At 42.4% G+C, this 20,688-nt stretch overlaps 2 protein-coding genes across 2 annotated transcripts in view; one reads left to right on the forward strand and one right to left on the reverse strand.

Moving 5' to 3' along the window:
* Positions 1-5,826, reverse strand: part of SLC4A8 (solute carrier family 4 member 8) — a 53,753-nt gene extending 47,927 nt beyond the window's left edge. Inside the window, exons 1-4 of the mRNA XM_061205260.1 lie at positions 5,709-5,826; positions 5,064-5,199; positions 3,266-3,426; positions 543-731 (exon numbers count right to left, since the gene is read on the reverse strand). Of these exons, the coding sequence (XP_061061243.1) occupies positions 543-731; positions 3,266-3,426; positions 5,064-5,199; positions 5,709-5,826 (604 nt within the window). The remainder of the gene's footprint in view (positions 1-542; positions 732-3,265; positions 3,427-5,063; positions 5,200-5,708) is intronic.
* A 9,569-nt stretch (positions 5,827-15,395) lies between these two features.
* LOC133100799 (THO complex subunit 7 homolog) lies at positions 15,396-16,262 on the forward strand. The gene has a single exon (XM_061205263.1). It carries the CDS (start codon positions 15,396-15,398, stop codon positions 16,008-16,010), a length of 615 nt encoding a protein of 204 aa, XP_061061246.1. The 3' UTR covers positions 16,011-16,262.
* The last annotated feature ends 4,426 nt before the right edge of the window (positions 16,263-20,688 follow it).

The following is a 20,688-nucleotide window of genomic DNA, read 5'->3' on the forward strand; positions in this document are numbered from 1 at the left end:
TTGAAGCCTCACTATAGACTGAGGGAGCAGATCTCATTATTATCCTTATTCTACAGAGGAGAAAGTAAGACTTAATGAGGTTTCAGAGGTTGCCCAAGGTCACACACTTTGCAAAAGGTGAAGCCAGAATCTCCGGCCTGGAAATCTGACTCAAGAGTTTACACTACTGCATTTTGCCTCCCTAATCTGAGACACTTGTTTACTTCTAAAAAGCTCCAGTTGAACTTCTCTGGCCCCGAATTATCCCTAATGTGGCTACCTCCCCAAAGCCACATCAATCCTGAGGCCATTCTGGGGCACAAACTTCTCCCCTGGGGTCCACTGAGATCTATCTGAGGCATGCATCCCTAGTGCCACAAGAGATGACCGTCACCAGCCCCAGCCACCCATCGTGCCTACCCACCAAAAAGGACTGTGTCTAAGTGAGCATGAAAGCATATTAGAGAAATATAGTCCCTACCCTCTAGTAACTCAGCATCTCCAACTAGTTCCTAAATGTCTTATTAATCAAAAGAGAAAACAGTTACTCCTAATAATCTTACCATGTTTATCCATTGAATGTGGATCAGATTGCTTCTTGCCAACCTCAGCAAAGGAGCGAACAATGGGGATGAGGTTATTTCTCTTCTTTTCATTCTGATGATGATGCTTTTTGAGAAGGGCTTCCCGTACTTTAACCCTCATGCTGTCATTCAGGTCACTGAACAGTTCCTGCTGGTCCAGGATCAGGTCTGGAAAGCAGGTGCTAACATGAACACTCAAACTGATGGTCAGTGAACCCAAAGAGACCAAGGTCAAGTGGGGTGAGGGGCAAGGGACAAGGAGTAGGGGGAAGCAGTTCAACCAGGGTCACTGATGTACAGTCTCTGCTTCAGGGCCTGAAAGAGCTATTTGATGATAGCAGCTGTGACACATTATACGTTATTCACGTAACAAATAATTATTATTAGAAATGGAAACTATTGAGCATTTAACATGTGCCAGGAACTACACTCTGAACTTTTTACATAATTATCTAATCTAATCTTATTAAAAAACCCTGAGAAGTAGGTGGCATTATAACAATTTTTACAGATCAGGAAACTGAGGCCCGAACATTACAAAATTCCCCAAGGTTTCACATCTAGTAAGTTGCAGTGCTGGAGTTCAAACCCAAGACTGTCTGACTTAAAAGTCCACATTATTACCATTTTGTTCTGTCATCTGCCAAAGTTCCTCTACGTTTCCTTTCTCAGAGATTTTAACATTGCTGTGATTGTCAAGAGAAACTATAACTGTAGAACTCCAAATGACTATGTAAAAGGTGGAACTTCCAAGAATAATTAAGTTGTTCTTGATTAAGCACCCCACATAATTACCACCAAGCATCAACCTTTACCTGCCAAGCCCGGCAGAACTGAGGGGGAAAAAAATCCCAATACCTGCTACTGAGAGGCAGTCAGCACAGCAGTTAACAGCATGGGTTCTAGCGCTAAAGGTCCACAGTTATCCCACTTCTACCACTTTCTGTGTGATAACCTCTCTGTACCTCAGTTTCCTCATCTGTAATATGGAGCTAATATTATCACCTACCTTAGAAGGTTGTTATAAAAAATCAATGAGATGTATAAAGTGCTGATTCACAGTAAACACTTGAAACTGTTTACTTATCCTTATCACTAACATGAATACCTCAGGTACCTGATGTGAAGAACCACAGCAGTTTTACTTCAACCCTACATACCCATCCCCCCACCTCCCCAAAACTCCAACCTATCTTCAACTCCAACTCCATCCATGACTATCCAAGTGCTGGAAGCAATAAATAAAGAAAATCTATTTCAAATATTCAAGTGGAAGATCCAGGTTTCTCTATCTTTATCCTTTATATTGATTGGTTCCTTGCCCCATATTATAAACATGCTTCAGGATCCTTCATCTTGGAAAAAAAAAAAAGAAGAAGAAGGAGAATGTCCACCCCAGGTCTCCCTTTATCTACTGCCTCCTCTCTCCCTCTCTTCCTCTTTCTCTCTCTCTCTCTCCCCTATTTCTTAAAGTTCTCAAAAGAAAAATTCCTCACCCCCTGCAATTTGGCTGCCTCAATGAAACTGCTTTTAATAAAATCTTCAACAACCTTCCAGTTGCTAAATCTGGCAGATGTTTCTGGTCCTTACCTAACCTGACCTCTCTACAGCATCTGACACTGATGAATTGAAACTCTCTCCTCTCTTGGCTTTCATAGTGGGTAGAACGGTGCCTCCCCGACAAAAGATACGTCTATGTACTAACCCCCCAGAACCTGTGAGCGTGATCTTATTAGCAGAAAGGGTCTTCCCAGATGCAACTAAGGATCTCAAGATGAGATCATCTCTTGGATGATACTGACAAATATCCTTATGAGAGAGACACAGATAAGAAGTCCAGGTGAAGACAGAGGCAGATTGGAGTTACGCAGTCATGAGCTAAGGGACACCTAGAGCCACTAGAAACTGGAAGAAGCATGGAATAACTTTCCCTTAGGGCCTTCAGAGGTGACACCAGATCCCATCAGTACTGACCCCTCCCTGGGTCCCCATGTGATCCCAGAGAGGCAGAATTACTTGGATACTTGAAATGGAGAAAAGTTTGGAGAAATCTTTATTTAACCTGTCCAGCCAAACAAAGCCAGGCTGAGGAAAATCCTCACATGCACCCAGGTGTTTATCAAACTCCATTCCTAAAACATAGTAACTTACACTCACCTGTACCAGGCAACTCCATCAGACACCTCCCCTTCACGTCTTGCTGAAGAAGTGGGGATACTTTGGCTCAACTTCATACGTGTCTTCCCTAGCTGCCATATTTTAAAATCTTTCTTTCACTGTAACCCCCTTTTCTCTGCACAACTCCCAGTTGCCCCTTTCTCTAATTATTACCAAACCAGAGCTCTTTTCTTGCACCCATGGCTACTTTCCCCACTAGAAGGGGAGCTCCTTGAGGACAGAAATTGTATCTTATCTTTATTCCCCTGTGCCTAGCACATTATCAAGCATTAATAGATACAAAATAAACGTTTGCCGAATGAACAGGCAAATGGAAGACTTCACACCATGTCATTTGTATCCCATAATAAGCCGGGGAATAGGTAGGGTAGTTTCTTAGTTTGAAACCCATCCCATAGCTGAGGGCGCTGAGGTCGGGAAGGTAAGTGACTTGCCCAAGGACACGCAGCCACTTTCTTCTTTGCTCTACACCACTCTTCCTAATTGACACAAACATTCCTCTGTTTTCTCTCACCTAACCTTACCTGAGATTTCTTCTATGCTGTTCGCATGCATATCCAGAAGGACCGTTCCGTTAATAAGGCAGCTCCTTAACTCAAAGAGACTGTGCAGTGAAAGGGTTGCGACGTAAGGCTTGCTCCAGCGCTCTCCCCCATCCTCAACATCTTCTTCAAACTTCAACCACCTGGAAGCGTTACAAACAACCAGATGTTAAAGACAGAAAATGAGGAATTTTCAGGAGAGAGTTTTTAACGTAAGCCACAAAGAAAGATACCCAAATAATCATATTGAACACTGTAATCTAATCTATACGTTCAGGGTACGCTGGTAAGTGAACAAAGTAGGTTATAAAACAGTACAAAACTGATTCCATTTTTCTTTAAAGAAAAAATTTAAAATAAAACACACACATGTATAAGACATCAAATGTTATATTCCTCATTATCCCTGGCTTGGTAGGATTTCACGTAATTTTCGTCTTCTTTTTGCTTATCTTTATTTTCTAATTTTCTATAGTGAGCACGCATTGCCTATGCAATTAAAAAATAACAGATCTAATCTATATCATCTGGATACACTGACAAATCACATTAATAAAATGAAAATATTTATCTTTTTAAAAAGCCTATCTGGGACTTCCCTGGTGCCGCAGTGGTTAAGAATCTGCCTGTCAATGCAGGGGACACGGGTTCGAGCCCTGGTCCAGGAAGATCCCACATGCCGCGGAGCAACTAAGCCCGTGCGCCACAACTACTGAGTCTGCGCTCTAGAGCCTGCAAGCCACAACTACTGAGCCCGCGTGCCACAACTACTGAAGCCCGCGCACCTGGAACCCATGCTCCGCAACAAGAGACACCACTGCAATGAGAAGTCCTCGCACCGCAACGAAGAGTAGCCCCCGCTCGCCACAACTAGAGAAAGCCAGCGCGCAGCAGGGAAGACCCAATGCAGCCATAAATAAATTAATTAATTAAAAACAATAAAAAGCCTATCTGTGTTACCTTCAGACGTTGGCAAAGACAGAATGACAAGGCTAATTGCCTCCTTGCTTGGTACCAGGTTGACTGGCTTGTTTAATCCTCTCTACCCAGGGAACACACCCACGGATACAGCAGGTATCCAGGAAGCGCTGTTCCAATGACAGGTGGAGCCACGCTTTGCTGGTTACCCACCTTACCTTCTTCCCCGAGGCTCAGGCACCTTGGCTTTGCATCACCCAGAAGTCTCACTTGTCAGTCACTGGAGGAGCCCTAGACATGGCCCTGGTCAATCTGAGGGCTCTTCTGGGGTTTGGGCCTTAGACAAGCATAGTCACTCTACAACTAATCCAGGGAGGCCTACTGTCAGGCTGGCTATAATCCCAAAGGTGTCTGTGAAGTTGGACTGCCTTATAGGATGTCTCAAAAATTCTGGAATTTCCAGTGAATTAAAACCCAAATGATGCTATGCTTCACACGCAGGAAAAGGCTGGACCTACGCTATGTCTGCTGGGCTAGGTCTAAACCAAGGTGGCCCCCTCAGGCATCTTATAAGCCAGACCTTTAATATCAAGAGCCCAGGAACTAGTGAGAGAGGACCCCCTTAACGTTCTGTGTTTCTGTCACCAATCCCGGGCTCAAGGTCAACTGACATAGGTATTACCACAGACATGACAAAGAGGCCAACATCAAGACTTCCCACAGAGGACCCTAGAACATCAGTCCCCATGTCAGTCGTCATGTCTCCCACGAAGAAATAAAAGGCAGCAGGCCTGTCACTCACGGAAAGGTACACATCTGCCTGCCCGAGCAAATCCTGACCCAGGCTACCTTAGGGCCTCACCTGGCTGTCTCCTTCCACTCGGCGTCCTCTCCCTCTTTCAGGCAGATCTCATCCAGTTCTGTGAACAGCTCGTGAGGCACGTGCTCTTCATCCTCCTCAGTGCCAAGAATGAACTGAACACGCTGAGATGGTGTGTCTGGAAAAGCAGCCACGGAGAAAGGTCTGCTCCCAGCCTCAGCTTAGAACAGAAATAGCATCCTGCCACACTCAGCGCACCTGGGGGCCTCACAACTTCAGGAACATACAGAAGATAATCCTGAACTCAGGTCAAAAAGATTTCTTTATTCCCAGAAAGAAAGCTATTCTTTGGAAGCAGGTTCATGGGAGGAAAAAATTATTAAGTAAGACCATTTGAAGAAAACCCATGAGAAGCTAGAAATCTGATGAATTTGATCAAAAAGAATGGCTAATTCTCTAGCAAATGATTTCACCTTCTATGATATTGATTTGGGGGGCCTGAACTGTGAAGTTTTCAGGAAGATACTTTTGATTCTCAGAGGCATTTCTTCTTCTTGGAAGCAAGCTGGGGAAAGTCTATGGAAGAGAATCAAGACCACCCCCTGCTCCATGTCCATCCCACACCCCTTCAGCCTCACCAGGCCTCCCGGCAGGGACACCCACCCGCCCTCCCTCCCGAGGTATTACCATGGGCCAGGGCCTCGGGGCCTTCCTCCCCCTGGCTGGCTCCCTTGCCCCGCCCTCGTCTCCGATGCTTCTGGCCATGGGTTCGGTGGTGCCGATGGCTCTGTCGGCCCAGCGGCATCCGGACCCCCACGTACAGAGTCCTGTGACCTGAAAAGAAGCAGAAGGTCTGTGGAGAGAACTCCTTTAGGAAAAGGAGGCTAGTATATTTGAGAGGGGAGAAGAAAAAGAGTACAGTCCTTTGGCATGGTCACAACGCTGTAATGACAAAACTTCAAAGACCTCCAGGACTGAAGCTGTAGAGATGGGGGAGTTGAAGGTCTCAGTCCTGTACGTGGCTGCAAACCTCACAGGAATGTTGTTAAGATCAAAGGAAATAATGGGTGTGAACATGATTTGCAAACTGTAGAGTCCAAAACAAACGCTAGTTGTTGCTACTACAACGATTTGAGCAATTGATAAAACGTGATGCAGTCACGCCATGACACCTACAGCAGGTCTTGGCAGGGAGGCCATTTGAGAAAGTGCTTAAGTGCTCAGGTCAACCTGCCCAGGTCCAAAACTTGACTTCATCATTCACTAGCCGTGTGACCCTCAACAAGTTATCTAATCTCTCTGTGACTGTCTTTAAAAAGGAATACTGAAGCTTATTCTTTAAACTCAGAAGATTTTTGTGAGAAGCAAATAAGAAATGTATGTAAAATGCCTGGAATCAATTTTAGCAGCCAGTAAATTCCAGGATCAGTTTCCATTATATTTTTTCTGCACCATCTAGAATAGCAGTGAGAGACTAGTTACAAATCATAAGGGGCATAAGGCTGGGAGCATAAGGGAGAGATATTAAATATTTTACAAAAAGAGGGGAACACAAGAAAATAAATGATCCCATAGTGTTCCTCTCTAGTTCTTCCTTCCTACTTTCTCATTCCATCCATAAACATTATTTTGTTTTGTGCCTGACTTCCAGGCCTCTCTGACCTCCACCTGGTTTCCCCGGTCTTCCTGGTGAGCCTGGAGCCCAGAATCAATAGCTGCAGGGATGCTACACCTGGATACACAGAGCAGTGATCTTCCCCCACTTCTGCCCAGTTACTGCTGCTCGACACTCTGGATCTCAGGCTGCCCCCGCACATCTTCCACCACAGGAGCTGTTACAGTCTTTAGTCACTGTCTTCAAATCCACAACCTTACCCACACTTCCTCTGAGCAGCTGACCTTGCTTCATATTGTACTGAAAAGACAGGCCCTGTCCTGGGAACTCCCTCCATTGTCAGTCAGGCTCACTTTCCTCCTCCAGCTTTTCCTCTTTTCCAGGCTAATGAGCATCGCCTCCCACCCCACTGGGTCCCACTCCATTAGTTATCTTTAGTCTCTCCTTTCCATCCATCCCTTCCATGGGTTTCTCAAGTCCCTCTTACCTAAAAAGGAAATATTCCTACCATATGACCCAGCAATTCCACTCCTGGGTATAGATCTGAAAAACACAAAAACACTAATTCGAAAAGATACATGTACCCCAATGTTCATAGCAGCATTATTTGCAATAGCGAAAATATGGAAGCAAACTAAGTGTCCATTAACCGATGAATGGATAAAGAAGATGTGGTACATATATACCATGGAATACTACTCAGCCATAAAAAGAATGAAATAATGCCATTTGCAGCAACATGGATGGACTTGGAGGGCATTATGCTAAGTGAAATAAATCAGAGAAAGACAAATACTCTATAATATCGCTTATATGTGGAATCTAAAAAAATGCAACAAACTAGTGAATAAAACAAAAAAGAAGCAGGCTCACAGATATAGAGGACAAACCAGTGGTTACCAGTGGTGGGGGGGGAGGGGGAGGAGGGATAGGCAATATAGGAGTAGGGAGAAAAAAGGGTTATTATGGGATTATATGAAATCACGTGTGTGAAACTTTTGCACACTATAACGATTTAAAGAATCTTTCATTCAATAAATAAATAAGTAAATATTTTAAAATAAAAATAAAAAAGAAATGTTCCCAGTGCAGTGCTATTCTCCCAAGTTTCTGCCTGTCCCCTTCCCTTCTCCATCAAGTCATGTTCAAGAACAGTGTACCGACCTAGCTCCCTTTCCTCACCATCCCCTTGTTCCACAGCCTCTGCATGTGGCCGCTCTCCACTGAAACTGCCCTCATTAGGGACGCCAAAGCCCACTAAATCACCAAATCTCTATCATCTTACGTCTCTCTCAGTTCAATTCAAAAGACTTTCTGGAGAGCCCACCATGCTCCAGGCAGCAGCCCCATCCCTTGACTACTTCCTCCCCTTGGTGGTCTGGGCTTCCCCCACACCTGTACCACTGCCTTCCCTGGCTCACTTGCACTCCTCTGACTGCTTCTCCAGCCTTACCACAATCCACCAAAGGAAGGTGCCCCAGGTTTCTGTCCTTGGTCCCTTTCTTCTCTCTTTTTAGTGATATTTGCTCTCCTGATTTCAAAGTTTACTTCTGCAAATGATCCCCAAATCTTTATCTCCAGTGACTCAATATGTTCCAAAGCAAACTCACCATCCTCCAGCTCAAATCAGACTCATACTCACTTCTTCTATGTTTCTGTTCATGGCATTCTCTCAACTTTCCAGGCTTGAAATCTCAGCATTACCTTGGATTTCCACCTTGCCCCTCAGCACTCCATCCCATAGATTAGGGATGTCAAGCCTTTCTCCCCTCCCACTTTGACAACAGCAGGGGCCTCCTTCCTGCCCCCCCCACCAATTCGATCCTACAAACAAATCCTCCGGAAGCACTGCTCTGATCACGGCTCACTCTTACAGTCGGGACCCTTCATGCTCCAGCATGCTCGGGCCCCAGCCTCCTTTCTAGTTTTTTCTTCCTCTAGAACAAATTATACATTCAACAGGGAAACAAAGGGAAAGCTCTCTAAAAGAACTGAGTGATCATCTCAAGAGAGATCAAAGTGGAAATCCCACACATGCTCACACCAAATAAATGTTCTGGGGGGAAAAAATCTAGAGATGTACACCTTCTGCATCTACACCAACAACAGAACAGCCTGTTTTTTTTTTTTAATAAATTTTTAAATTTTATTTATTTATTTTTGGCTGCACTGGGTCTTCATTGCTGCTCGCGGGCTTTCTCTAGTTGCAGCAAGCGGGGGCTACTCTTCATTGTGGTACGCGGGCTTCTCATTGCGGTGTCCTCTCCTGCTGCAGAGCACGGGCTCTAGGCACGCGGGCTTCCGTAGTTGTGGCACGTGGCCTCAGTAGTTGTGGCTTGCAGGCTCAGCAGCTGTGGCGCACGGGCCCAGCTGCTCCGCGGCATGTGGTATCTTCCCGGCAGGCGGGCTCTCAACCGCTGCGCCACCAGGGAAGCCCAGCAGCCTGGTTTTGACTCCATCTCCTCCTCATGGCCTCAGCTGATGCTCCCACCCTCACCTCACACTCTCCTCCACCTAAACCAAACTGCTCTTCCACAGATGTACCGATGCTTTCCGGACGCTGACTTGCCTCACTCCTTCAAGACTCATTGCAAATGCACCTTCCTTCTTGGTATTCTTGCTGATCCCCCTGATCAGAGGTGCTGCCTCCTTCCTGTAAACCCTGAGTCCTTGGCTAGCATTCTCTTATGAACTAATCTTATGCCTTGCATTAAAGTTAGGCACCTATCAGTCTTTCTCCCGCTATTCATCTGCAAGCTCCTCAAAGTCCCAGGTCAGACCTTCTTCCTCCTGGAATCCCTCACATAACAAAGCACAGTATCTTCCACATGGTCATCACTCCACAAATATTCAGAAAATGGAATACCTCCTAGGTGCCTCCACCAGGAACATAACCCCTTAGGATCCCCTCAGGAGTACACAACCTGAACTAAGAAGGCCTCTGATCTGAAAGGGGTCACAACAGGAACATGTAACCAAAGTGAATGTGTTTAGAGTGGATGAAATACTCACCAGGGCATGGGACGATTGAGAAGGTCCTAGCCAGCCTGAGGATGGAGACCTTATTCCAGGAAGAGTTCCTGGATAAGGGGACTTTTGGAAAGAGTTACCAAGGAAGACTCTTCCTTCTCTAAGAAATTTTTTTGGTCCAATCAGTTCCCACAAACATTAGCCAACCACAGCACCTGCCTTTTGAAAACACCAGAGAGACAGGCAAAAATGAAAACAAGCCCCAGCAGGACACAGAGCTAAGAATGACCGAGTGGTTATCAGAAAACTAGGCATCAGTTTCTAGGCTGGAGACTTGGAAGCAGGGACTTGGATATTCTGAGTGAAATCAGAAAAGAAGACAAACAAAGAGACACTGGGAAATGAACACAGCACCAATAAAATCCAGTCCATCTAAGGGGATTCTGCAGGCCAGTGACTTTACTAAACCAATCCTGTGGTCACTTTGCTGGCCTTTCAACTGCTCTCCTACCCACACAGTCTTCATCCCCCTCATCTACCTACCTACTCACCTGAATTCTGCCTTCTTTCCAGTCTTTTTTCCAGTTATTGTCAAACCTACTCTCTGGGGACTGTGTGCAAATACAAGTATTCATTTAGTAAAAACTTATTAGAAGATGTAATTTTAGAATTTATTTTTTAAAATAAGTATGTACACACGTACAGAGAGCAATCATTAGTGAACTGGGATGGAAGCTTGCAGAGCAGGACAGAAATCACAGGGCGAGCCCACCCTGCGGATGGAACCTGGGCCTTCCGACGCGGAGTACATTCCGCGCACACTGTCTATCAAGCATGCGCACAGAACTCGTTAGCTCACAGGGACGGGTGTCCCATCCCCTGGGCTTCAGGTTGACACAAAGTCAGTAACCGCGGGGGGAGTCTAACGTGTGGAGCACATGCAAGCCTTTTTTTTTCAACTTATAACTAAGGCCAAATGGCTCTTACCTCTGTTAAAAACTTATTAGAAGGTACCAAACTTACTCTAGGATTCATTAGTCTAGTAGTTAATCAGGAATAATGATCTGCCAGAAAAGATGGAAAAAGCCATTCCTCTAATTAAAGCCACTGCTTGGTGTTCTTCCGGGACTGGGAGAGTCCACTGAAGTAATCATGGACTATTGCTCTTTGTGAGTTTCTCTTCGGAAATCTGTCCTACTGTTTGCTTTTGACTCTTCCCATGTATACAAAAAAAGCGACGTTATGGTTTAATGCACCTTCTCCTGCTGATGGAGTTAATTTTTGCAAAAAAAAAAAAAACCACGTTTACAAGTCTCTAACAATGTCCAGAGACTACATCTCAGAAGTAGTTCTGAAAATGGTTTCTGTCACGTGGTGTAGAGGGTATAGAACAAAGGGGAAGGAAGACCCAGAGCTTTATCTGCAGCCGCAGAACCTTGTATCATGGCACACATGGCCAATTAGAACACAATTAGAACAATTTACTTGTCTTCCATCAGAGTGGGACTGATTTTATTCCACGCCTTCAAGAGACAGCACTTCCCTGAGTGCAGCTCACTGAGCCCTAGGGCTGCCCTCGGAGTGAGTCAGGGCGGGGCCCACAGCATAGCCATCCTACAGCAAATCCCAACTTCCTCTTCTCCTCTCCAGAGCTACTTGAGAACCACATCAGGCCTGAGGAGCGGGCACTGTTTGTCCTCCATTGCCTGTAGTGTTGTTTTTTTTTAAGCGCTAACGTAAATAAGATTCTAGTTTTCAAAAAGGTATCTATGTATAAAGGACTGTTTTCCCCTAGCAATCATCACAGACAGCCTTCTTTTACAGGAAAATGGAGACTACGTAAGGAACAGATGATGTCATATTGAGAAGACGCTCCTACTGCCAATTACTCAGCTGACCTCTGTGATGGAACCCAGTCCTCGGGATCCAAGAGTGTTTGCCCAGGCTTATTATTCTACTCCCAAGTAGGTAAGAGTGTTCATAAATGGTTACCTCTTTGCTGAGGGCAAAGGTCTAGTGGGCCCAGACAACTAAACTAAAAGTAGAAGTACCCCCACGGTACAGTGAGACGGTAGGGAGGCAATAGGATTATCAGGGCAGAAGGAGGGGTGGGGCAACACATAAAAATGTTCATATGATGGAGCAAGAAGTTGAGGTTGGGTGGTTAACGCTGGGTACCGTCCTCCCTTGCAGGCAGTGTGGCAGAGTGGAAAGAGCAGAATTGCATCCCAGCCTCACCTGCTGTTAGGCTAGATGACCCTGAGCAGTTTCCCCATCACGTAAAATAGGGATGATGCCTACCTGCCTGGGTTGCTGTGAAGATTAAAAAGACAACTTGTACAAAGTGCCTAATCAAATGCCTGTCACACAAGGGTCATTCAACAAATGTTAGCCTCCCACCTCCACACCCTTCCTTCTTCCCCTTTCTCCCAACTGCTGAAACCCACACTGGCTCCCCTTCCATCTGGTCAAAATAACTTTGAAAGCTTGACCTTGATATGTCTGAACTCCACTGACCTCCACAGAGCCACCCACATAAGTTCTCATTCTCTGGGTAACAGACCCAGAGGATGAGTCAGCCTCTACAGCTTTGGCTCTCCCATCCAAAGGACAAGTTTTCTCTGGGGACTGTACAACTTTGATGAAAAAAAACAGCACAGGAACAAGCAGTACAGAGAGAACACTTCACGTGCTGTCTCAGTCATTAGAAAGTTGCTGTATCATAGCCTTCAACGTTGCAGGAGATGCTGCAGAGATTGCACAAAGGCTTTTGAGCCAAATGTGGGTTCTCGTTCAAGCTATAGTGGACACGAGCCTTTCTTTAATAAAACTGAGCATTGCCATCATTATCAGGAAACTAGGCTCCGTGGGAAAAAGGAAAGCAGAAGGACAGCACAAAAGGGTCATGGGGGGAGTGGGGGTGGGAGAGGAGAGAAAGGAAGAAGAGCCTTGATAAGGTAAACTAGATAGAGCAGGTCAATTAAAAGGCCTCTTCCTTCCCTTCCACTTCAGTGGGTTTTTATACAACTCTATGCTGTGAACTCTCAGCAAATATGTTATAGGTGCGTGTGTGTTTTCCCTTTTCTTGTTTAGATGAAAACACCAGGTAGAAATGGGTATAGTTAGAATGGGAAGAGCATACATTGGAAATGGGGTAAAAACAGGGTTTTATGGCCAAACTGAGTTTTTAAAACTATTTGTATTTTATTTTCTTTTGTATAAATTTGTATCTATATTTCCAAGCAGTTGTCAAGAATCAATAAACTGATCTGAGTGCTTCACATTCTCAAGGAATAGGTCATTTATTAATATTTATATTGGACTTCACTGTGCTGAAAGCACTGTCTCACAAGCTGTCTACTAGATCCTAACAGTAAGACAGGTATTATTATCCCTACTTTTATTTAACAGATGAGGAAAATGAGGCTAAGTGAAATTAAGTGATTTTTTCCCAAGGTCTCACAGCTCATGAAGAAGAGTTAGGACTCCAGCCCAGGTCTCCGGATGGCAAAGCTGCTCCTCCCACACCAGGCTGCCTCTTGCTGATTTCCCTCAGTACATAGAACAGCAGTGCTTACCTTCCAACTCTTCTTTCTCATAGTGGATATTGAGAATTGTACTGGTCCCACCCTGATCCACCACAGCTTCTTCATCTGGTCTCTGTTGAAACATAAATTAGTAGCCACAGTAATACCCATACATTCATTCAAACACTCATTCAAGTGAATTCCCTGGCGATCCAGTGGTTAGGGTTCCACGCTTCCACTGCAGGGGACATGGGCTCGACCCCTGGTTGGGGAACTAAGATCCCGCATGCTGCGCGGCCCCCCCAAAAAAACAAACAAACACTCACTCAAGTACCGTGTGTATGCCACACCCTTTATGCAACACTGAGGGGGAAAACCCAATGGTTTACAGATATTTTTAATTTCAATCTCACAATATCTCTGAGATGCAAACATGGCAGCCATTCTTTCTCATTTCATAAATAAGCAGCCCGATACTCAGAAAACTTTAAGTAATTACTGCCCAAGGTCAGAAATATGGTAAAAGGCAGAGCGAGGACTGAGTCCAGGTCTTGTGACTGCAGATCCCGTGCCTTTCCCACCCCTCCCCACTCCACCCATACGTCTGTATAACATGTTGGCATTTTGCAAGTGGTGTCAACCACATTGTCTCATTTGGTACAAGGTGGTCTCCTTGACCTCTCTGTTTACCACTCCGTCCTTGAAATTCTCCACCCTGCTCCTCTGTCCCATCCTAAGTCTCATCTCCTTCTTCTAACCATAATTCCCAAGGAAAAGCACTCTATCTTTTGTTTCCCACGCTTGAGCCTTACAATTTCAACAGTAGCCTGAAGCTGTGAGGATTAGTATTTGACAAACCGCCAGAATGTCACGCCTCAAGATCCATGTGTCTAAAACCCAACTAATCTGCCTTCCAAACTAGTACCCTGTGCCCATTTATTTACTCCTACCCATGACTCCATCATTTCTTAGTCCACATTTGAAATCTCAAACTTATTTATTCATCCATTCCATGTATTGAGTGCCTATCATATGCCTTCCAGGAAACAATTCCTTTTTCTTATTAAGTCCTCATTTGCAATTTCTCTCGAATTCACTCTCATCTCTCATCCTCTCTATCCTCCACTGTCCAGCCCTTTCAAACATAGAGGACATTTTTTCAGTTATGGAACCACACTCATTTTCTTCCCTGAGGGCTGCCCCTCGGCCTAGAACTATCACCCTCTCCCTGCTACTCCCACATCCATCACCAGCAGCTAACACTTATTCATCATCCCATAGAGCTCAGCCTAAATGCACTTCCTTAGAAGGCTTCCCTGACTACCTCCCATTAGTATGCCCGCATAGCACACTGCATTTCTCCTTAGTAACGAAATGTCTCTGCTTCTTAAGGGAGGGACCGTATCTTTCTTCCCGTTTCCCAGCACCCTGCAGACTTTTCACATAGTAGATGCTCAATAAATCTTTGTTAAAAGAACAAAGATAATGGCATCTACCTTATCAAGACCCTCATCAGATCCTGAATTATTTCAAATAATTATTTCCCTGACAATCAATTTCCCTTACCAAACCTGCAGCTCTAGCCAGGCTCTCTGATCCTGTAGGCACCATACACATTCCACACTGTCTGGTCATCTAGCAGGTCCTTCCCCAACTCTCCAGCACCCCAAATCCTCACCATCCTTGTAGATCCTGCTCAAATTTCCAGCTTCCGGTTCTAATTTTACTGTTTTATAGTTGACCACCTATGCTCCCAAATAAGACAACCCTGAACATAAAGCAATCCATTTTCCCAATGAAAAGATTCAAAAACAGTTTTCGAGGCCAAACTTCTAGGGAAGTAGATAAAATAGTCAAATGTCAATTTACAGTATTTTATTTATGAATTTAGTTTTATAGGCATATTTTAAATTATATATTATTACTACCATGGAATAATCTCCAAGATATAATATTAAGTTTGAAAAGCAAGGTGGAGCGGCCGCCCCCGGGGAGTTCGGGGAGCGCAGGTCCGGCGGTGGTGGCGGCGGTGGCGGCGGCGGCGGCGGCGGCGGCGGCGGCGGCGGCGGCGGCGGCGGCGGCGGCGGCGGCGGCGGCGGCGGCGGCGGCGGCGGCGGCGGCGGCGGCGGCGGCGGCGGCGCGGACGGCCGCAGGCGCCGCCGCCTCCATAGCTGTTTACCCGGCTGCATTGTGGGAGTTTGACCTCCGTCGCCGCCAACTGCCGCTTCAGCTTGCGCCACCGCCGCCGCCGCTGCCCACGCCATGGGACCCGTGACTGACGACGAAATTATACGGAAGCGTCTCCTAATTGATGGAGATGGCGCTGGAGATGATCGGAGAATTAATCTGCTAGTGAAAAGTTTCATTAAATGGTGCAACTCTGGATCCCAGGAAGAGGAATACAGCCAGTACCAACGTATGCTGAGCACACTGTCCCAATGTGAATTTTCAATGGGCAAAACTTTGCTGGTATATGATATGAATCTCAGAGAAATGAAAAATTATGAAAAAACTTACAAAGAAATAGAACGTAGCATTGCTGGAGCACGTGAAAAAATTGCTGAGTGCAAAAAGCAAATTCTTCAAGCAAAACGAACACGAAAATATCACCAAGAATATGATGCATTGGCAAAAGTGATCCACCGTCATCCAGACAGGCGTGAGACATTAAAGAAACTAGAGGCTCTGGGAAAAGAATTAGAGCATCTTTCACATATTAAAGAAAGTGTTGAAGGTAAGCTGGAATTGAGAAGGAAACAGTTTTACGTTCTTCTTAGTATCCTCCATGAACTTAAGCAAACACTGGAAAATGATGAAAAGCTCTCAAAGGTAGAAGCAGCTCAAGAAACAAGCATGGAAACTGATCCTAAACCATAGACCAACTAACCACTCACCATTCCCAAGAATATTGAAGTAGCAACATGATCTTAGTGTGTTCAGAATTTGTTGTGCTCTTGAGACATTTAAAGTTTTGGCAGTGAACTACTTTGCTTTTAAATATTAATGCACAGTTCATTCATATTTCTTCACACAAAGGAAGATGACTTCATTATATATTTGTTTTTATTGAAATGCCTTTTTTATACTTAAAAGGTAGGAAGCAACATCCAAAAATGTTTAATAAAATGTTTTCAAGCCAGATATGTTAGTGCTCGTTGGTATTCTAGGTAGTTTTTAACTGGTAACATTGATTTGCTCACAAAATAAGTGGAAGACAGTGAGAAGGTGGCATTTCTAGGATGTATATGAGAAAATGAGTCAATTTCTGGAAATCGTTACCACTTTTGAAAATGAAGTCCATGAATAGGCTCTCAGGAGGGCTGTGAACTTGTGAAATTACGTACAAAATGTTTGTGATGTATGCTTATTGTGGGAGAGGTTCCGTGATAGTAAGAATCACTGATATCAGAGGTAATTACAAGATGCAAAGTAAATCAATATGTTATTACTTTCTAGATCTCTGTCCTTAATACTTGAGCAATGTGGTTGTTAAATGTTTTGTTGAAATGTTTTCTCTCTATCGTTTTGTTCTGTAGGAGTCATTTTCAAGAGTCTTGCAAAAAGGATTTCATGATCTTTTTTAAAAATTAAACTAAATCTGAATCACTTGTAATTGTCTTAAGTATTGAATTACATGTCTAATACTTGTTAGGTTCCATCCTTATCCATTTATTTTAGTTCAGAAACATGGCACTTTGCATGAACCATACCTTAATAATGTTACATTTTTGTAATTTTAATACAAACTCATATCTTTAAAAAAATAAAAAATAAAAAAGATAAATAAAAAGCAAGGTGGAGGAAACTGTTTAATTTGCTAACTTTTATCTAAGAAAGGGTGTTGGAACAAAAACATCTGCTTACACTTAAAAACATACAAAGGAAGAATGAGCCGTAAAAGATGTTTTTAAATAGTTTCCTACAGAGGAGGGAGGGAATGGGGTAAAGGAGATAAGGACAGAAACTAAATATCTTTGAAGATAACTTATTTTGCACATTTTTTACGTAATTTTAAAACAAAATTAATTTAATTAATTTTTAAAAAACCAAAATTTTACATTTTAAAAAGCAATTCCCACAAATCAAAAACAAAATGAAAACAAGTGCCAAACTGATGGCATAACTATTCCAAGAGAACTTATTCCAAGTAACTTTATACCATAAAGTTATAACTGACTGAACGTTCTTAGTGACATATATCCTAAGGACAAAAAGAATTTGAAAAGATCTTAAACTGCTTTTTAGTTGTCATATTGTTGGTTGTAGTGTTGGTGTTATTTTTCTGAGACTGTTGTGTATTGTGAGATAAAATAAATGAGTGATTATGTGAACTTTCTCTGGCACTCTCAGTGTGACTGAGACCTGGGGTTCTCAGAAGGTGTGAAAGCAGATACAGTTGCAGGACACATAGTCCTGAATTTGAATTGGAAGCACTGGAAGTATCAACAATGATTTATCTTTAAATGCTTTAAAATTTGTAAATTTATGTTTCCTAGCTCTGTCCAGACTAAAGGCCTAGAAAAAATGATCAGCCAATAGTAATAAGTATCATTAGCACCTAGATTGTGGTCTCTTAAAATGCCATTTTCTCTTAAAAGACACTCAGAGACAACGAGGGTTGTGTCAAAAGGACTTAGGATCCAACTTAGAGAGGTCCCTTGCCAAAAACAGGACAATTTGAACATCAGTAAGGGTAATAACTGTAACAGATTGAATATATCAAATATGTTTAAATCCATGGGTTCACCATGTCACTTTAAAAATTAGCTAATTGGTCAACATTGGAGGATAATACTAGCAAACCAACTCATTATTTTGCAAAATAGTAAAAATTTATCCCGGCTTTCCTATTTAAATTGTACCATAGAGTGGTACCATAGAGTAGATGAGAGAAGTTTCTTATTATAGAAAAGAATAAATGAAGAAGGAATGTTAGAATTAGAACATCGCCATTTTGCAATCCCTAATGGACTGCATTGATTTCCAAGGCCACTAATATCACAAAAAGAGAGACAACCAGACACTGTGTGCCTCCTAATGGGAGACCTTATCACCACCCATGAAGTAATCTCACCAAATAAATTGTCCCTGAATCTGATCAAGACTCTAAATCCAAATACCAATTTACCGAAAATACAAAGAAACAGAGTTCAGTGGGAAAAAAATACCACAGGAATATAAGCAGCAAAATCCAGACAATGGAAAACTCTACAGCTATAGAACAAATCCTCTCCCCACCATCTTTTTTAAAATAAATAATTGCAAGAAGAGAAAGAGAGAGAGGAAGGCAAAACCAATAGGTTAAAAGAGACAACAAACCAATCTCAATATGTGGACTTAATTTGAATACTGATTTAAACTAACCAAAATAATTTTTAGTTATTTATAAAATAATTTTTAAAGTCATGACATTTGAGACCATCAGAAATTTTTATCTTTTATGATATTAAAGAAATTATTATTTTCTCTTTAGGTGGTACTATGCTTATTTTTTAAAGAATCCTTATCTTTTAGTATTCATACTGAAATATTTACAAACGATTACAGATACGTAAAATAATGTTAACTTAGAAATACTACTTTTCTCACATTTTATAAAGTAATGTTATTCAAAATCTTCAGATACCTCTTTAACATCAATGTTTTCCTCATTACCATAGATGCTTTCAGTCAATTTCCCAGAGCATGTCAGTTTCACTTCCATCTAAGTTGTAAAGACTCTCATAAAATAAGTCCTTTCTGAAGAATAACTTTTAGGTGGAAAAAACTTACCTTTATTTTACACTTATTTGTTATCTGTGAATTTCCTGACAGCAGGAATCACATATTTTCATCTTTTTGTTCTCCCAGAGCCTAATACAGTAGCTTACCATTTTAAGTGGCCTGTGCTCCTGTAAGTTACAGGAGGGTAGGTACTGTGTCTTATGTTCACCACTATGTACCTAGCACCTAGTACAATGTCCAGTATGTGGTGGGTATCCAATACATTTCTTTTTTTTTTTTTTTAAAGAATGTTTTGGAGTTTCCCACAGGCAATGTTTGCTGATGAGGGAGCAAGGGAGTTTTTTATTCTCATTTTTTTTTTTTTAATTTATTTATTTATTAATTTTTGGCTGTGTTGGGTCTTCGTTTCTGTGCGAGGGCTTTCTCTAGTTGCAGCGAGCGGGGGCCACTCTTCATCGCGGTGCGCGGGCCTCTCACTATCATGGCCTCTCTTGCAGCGGAGCACAGGCTCCAGACGCGCAGGCTCAGTAGTTGTGGCTCACGGGCCCAGTTGCTCCGCAGCATGTGGGATCTTCCCAGACCAGGGCTCGAACCCGTGTCCCCTGCATTGGCAGGCAGATTCTCAACCGCTGCGCCACCAGGGAAGCCCTCCAATACATTTTGATGAGTAAATATTTATTAGTTTTTTTTAACTCTTTCTCATATGATCATATATTTCCTCATAAAACTTCACATATATGTATACCTATATATTACTCGTATATACATATATACGAGTAATATATATATTATATATATTATATATATTAAAATAATATATATAATATATAATATATTATAATATATAATATATATTATAATATATAATATATATTATAATATAATATAATAATAATATATATTATATTATATATTATATATTATATATATATTACCTATATATACCTATATATACCTATATATATACCTATATATTATACCTATATATACATATATACGAGTAATTTTTCATGTTGGCTTCCCCACAGGTTTGTAATATCTGGAGGGCAGGGACCAATTAATTACAATGCTTAGTACTGTCCACAGACACCTCACACAGCATAGAACACAGCAGGAATCTGGAGCAGGGCTGTGGTGCAGAGGGAGGGATGACTGATTTCTTGACTCTAAGACTATAAAAGCAAAATATAAAGAGCAAGGTCAATCATCTAAAATATTCAGGTTGAAAATCAACTTGTTGTTTGTTTCCCTAGTTTAGATGGGTTAATCACAGTCTAAAGTCACTGAATAAATGTTCATCCACTTTCTTTGTCCTGCCAAAGAAAACAGAGCCATTGTCAAACACCATCAGCCAGAGCATTTGAAAGGTCAGGCTTGAATGTGAATGTGTGGCCCTCAATTGGATCCTGGTTCAAATAAGCCAACTATTTTAAAAAACTATAAGGTGCTAACAGAAATTTAATCAACTGGATGGGTATATGATTATATTAAAGAATTACTGTCAATTTTTAAGTAAAATAATAATACAGGAGTACATCATTTTATTATGCTTCACTTTATTGCACTTCACAGATATTGTATTTTTTACAAATTGAAGGTCTGTGGCAACCCTGAATGAAGCAAGACTATTGGCACCATTTTCCAACATCATTTGCTCCCTTCATGTCTCTGTGTCACATTTTGGTAATTTGCAATATTTCAGACTTTTTCATTATTATTATATTGTTATGGTGATCTGTGATCAGTGATCTTTGATACTACTATTGTAATTGTTTTGGGGAGCCACATACCATGCCCATTTAAGACAGCAAACTTAATCGATAAATGTTGT

This window comes from Eubalaena glacialis, chromosome 11, assembly GCF_028564815.1.
Source record: "Eubalaena glacialis isolate mEubGla1 chromosome 11, mEubGla1.1.hap2.+ XY, whole genome shotgun sequence".
Lineage (NCBI taxonomy): Eukaryota > Metazoa > Chordata > Mammalia > Artiodactyla > Balaenidae > Eubalaena > Eubalaena glacialis.

Bases quoted from the DNA above. Each gene is read 5' to 3' on its own strand.
- LOC133100799 (XM_061205263.1), top strand. From the start codon at position 15,396: ATGGGACCCGTGACTGACGACGAAATTATACGGAAGCGTCTCCTAATT.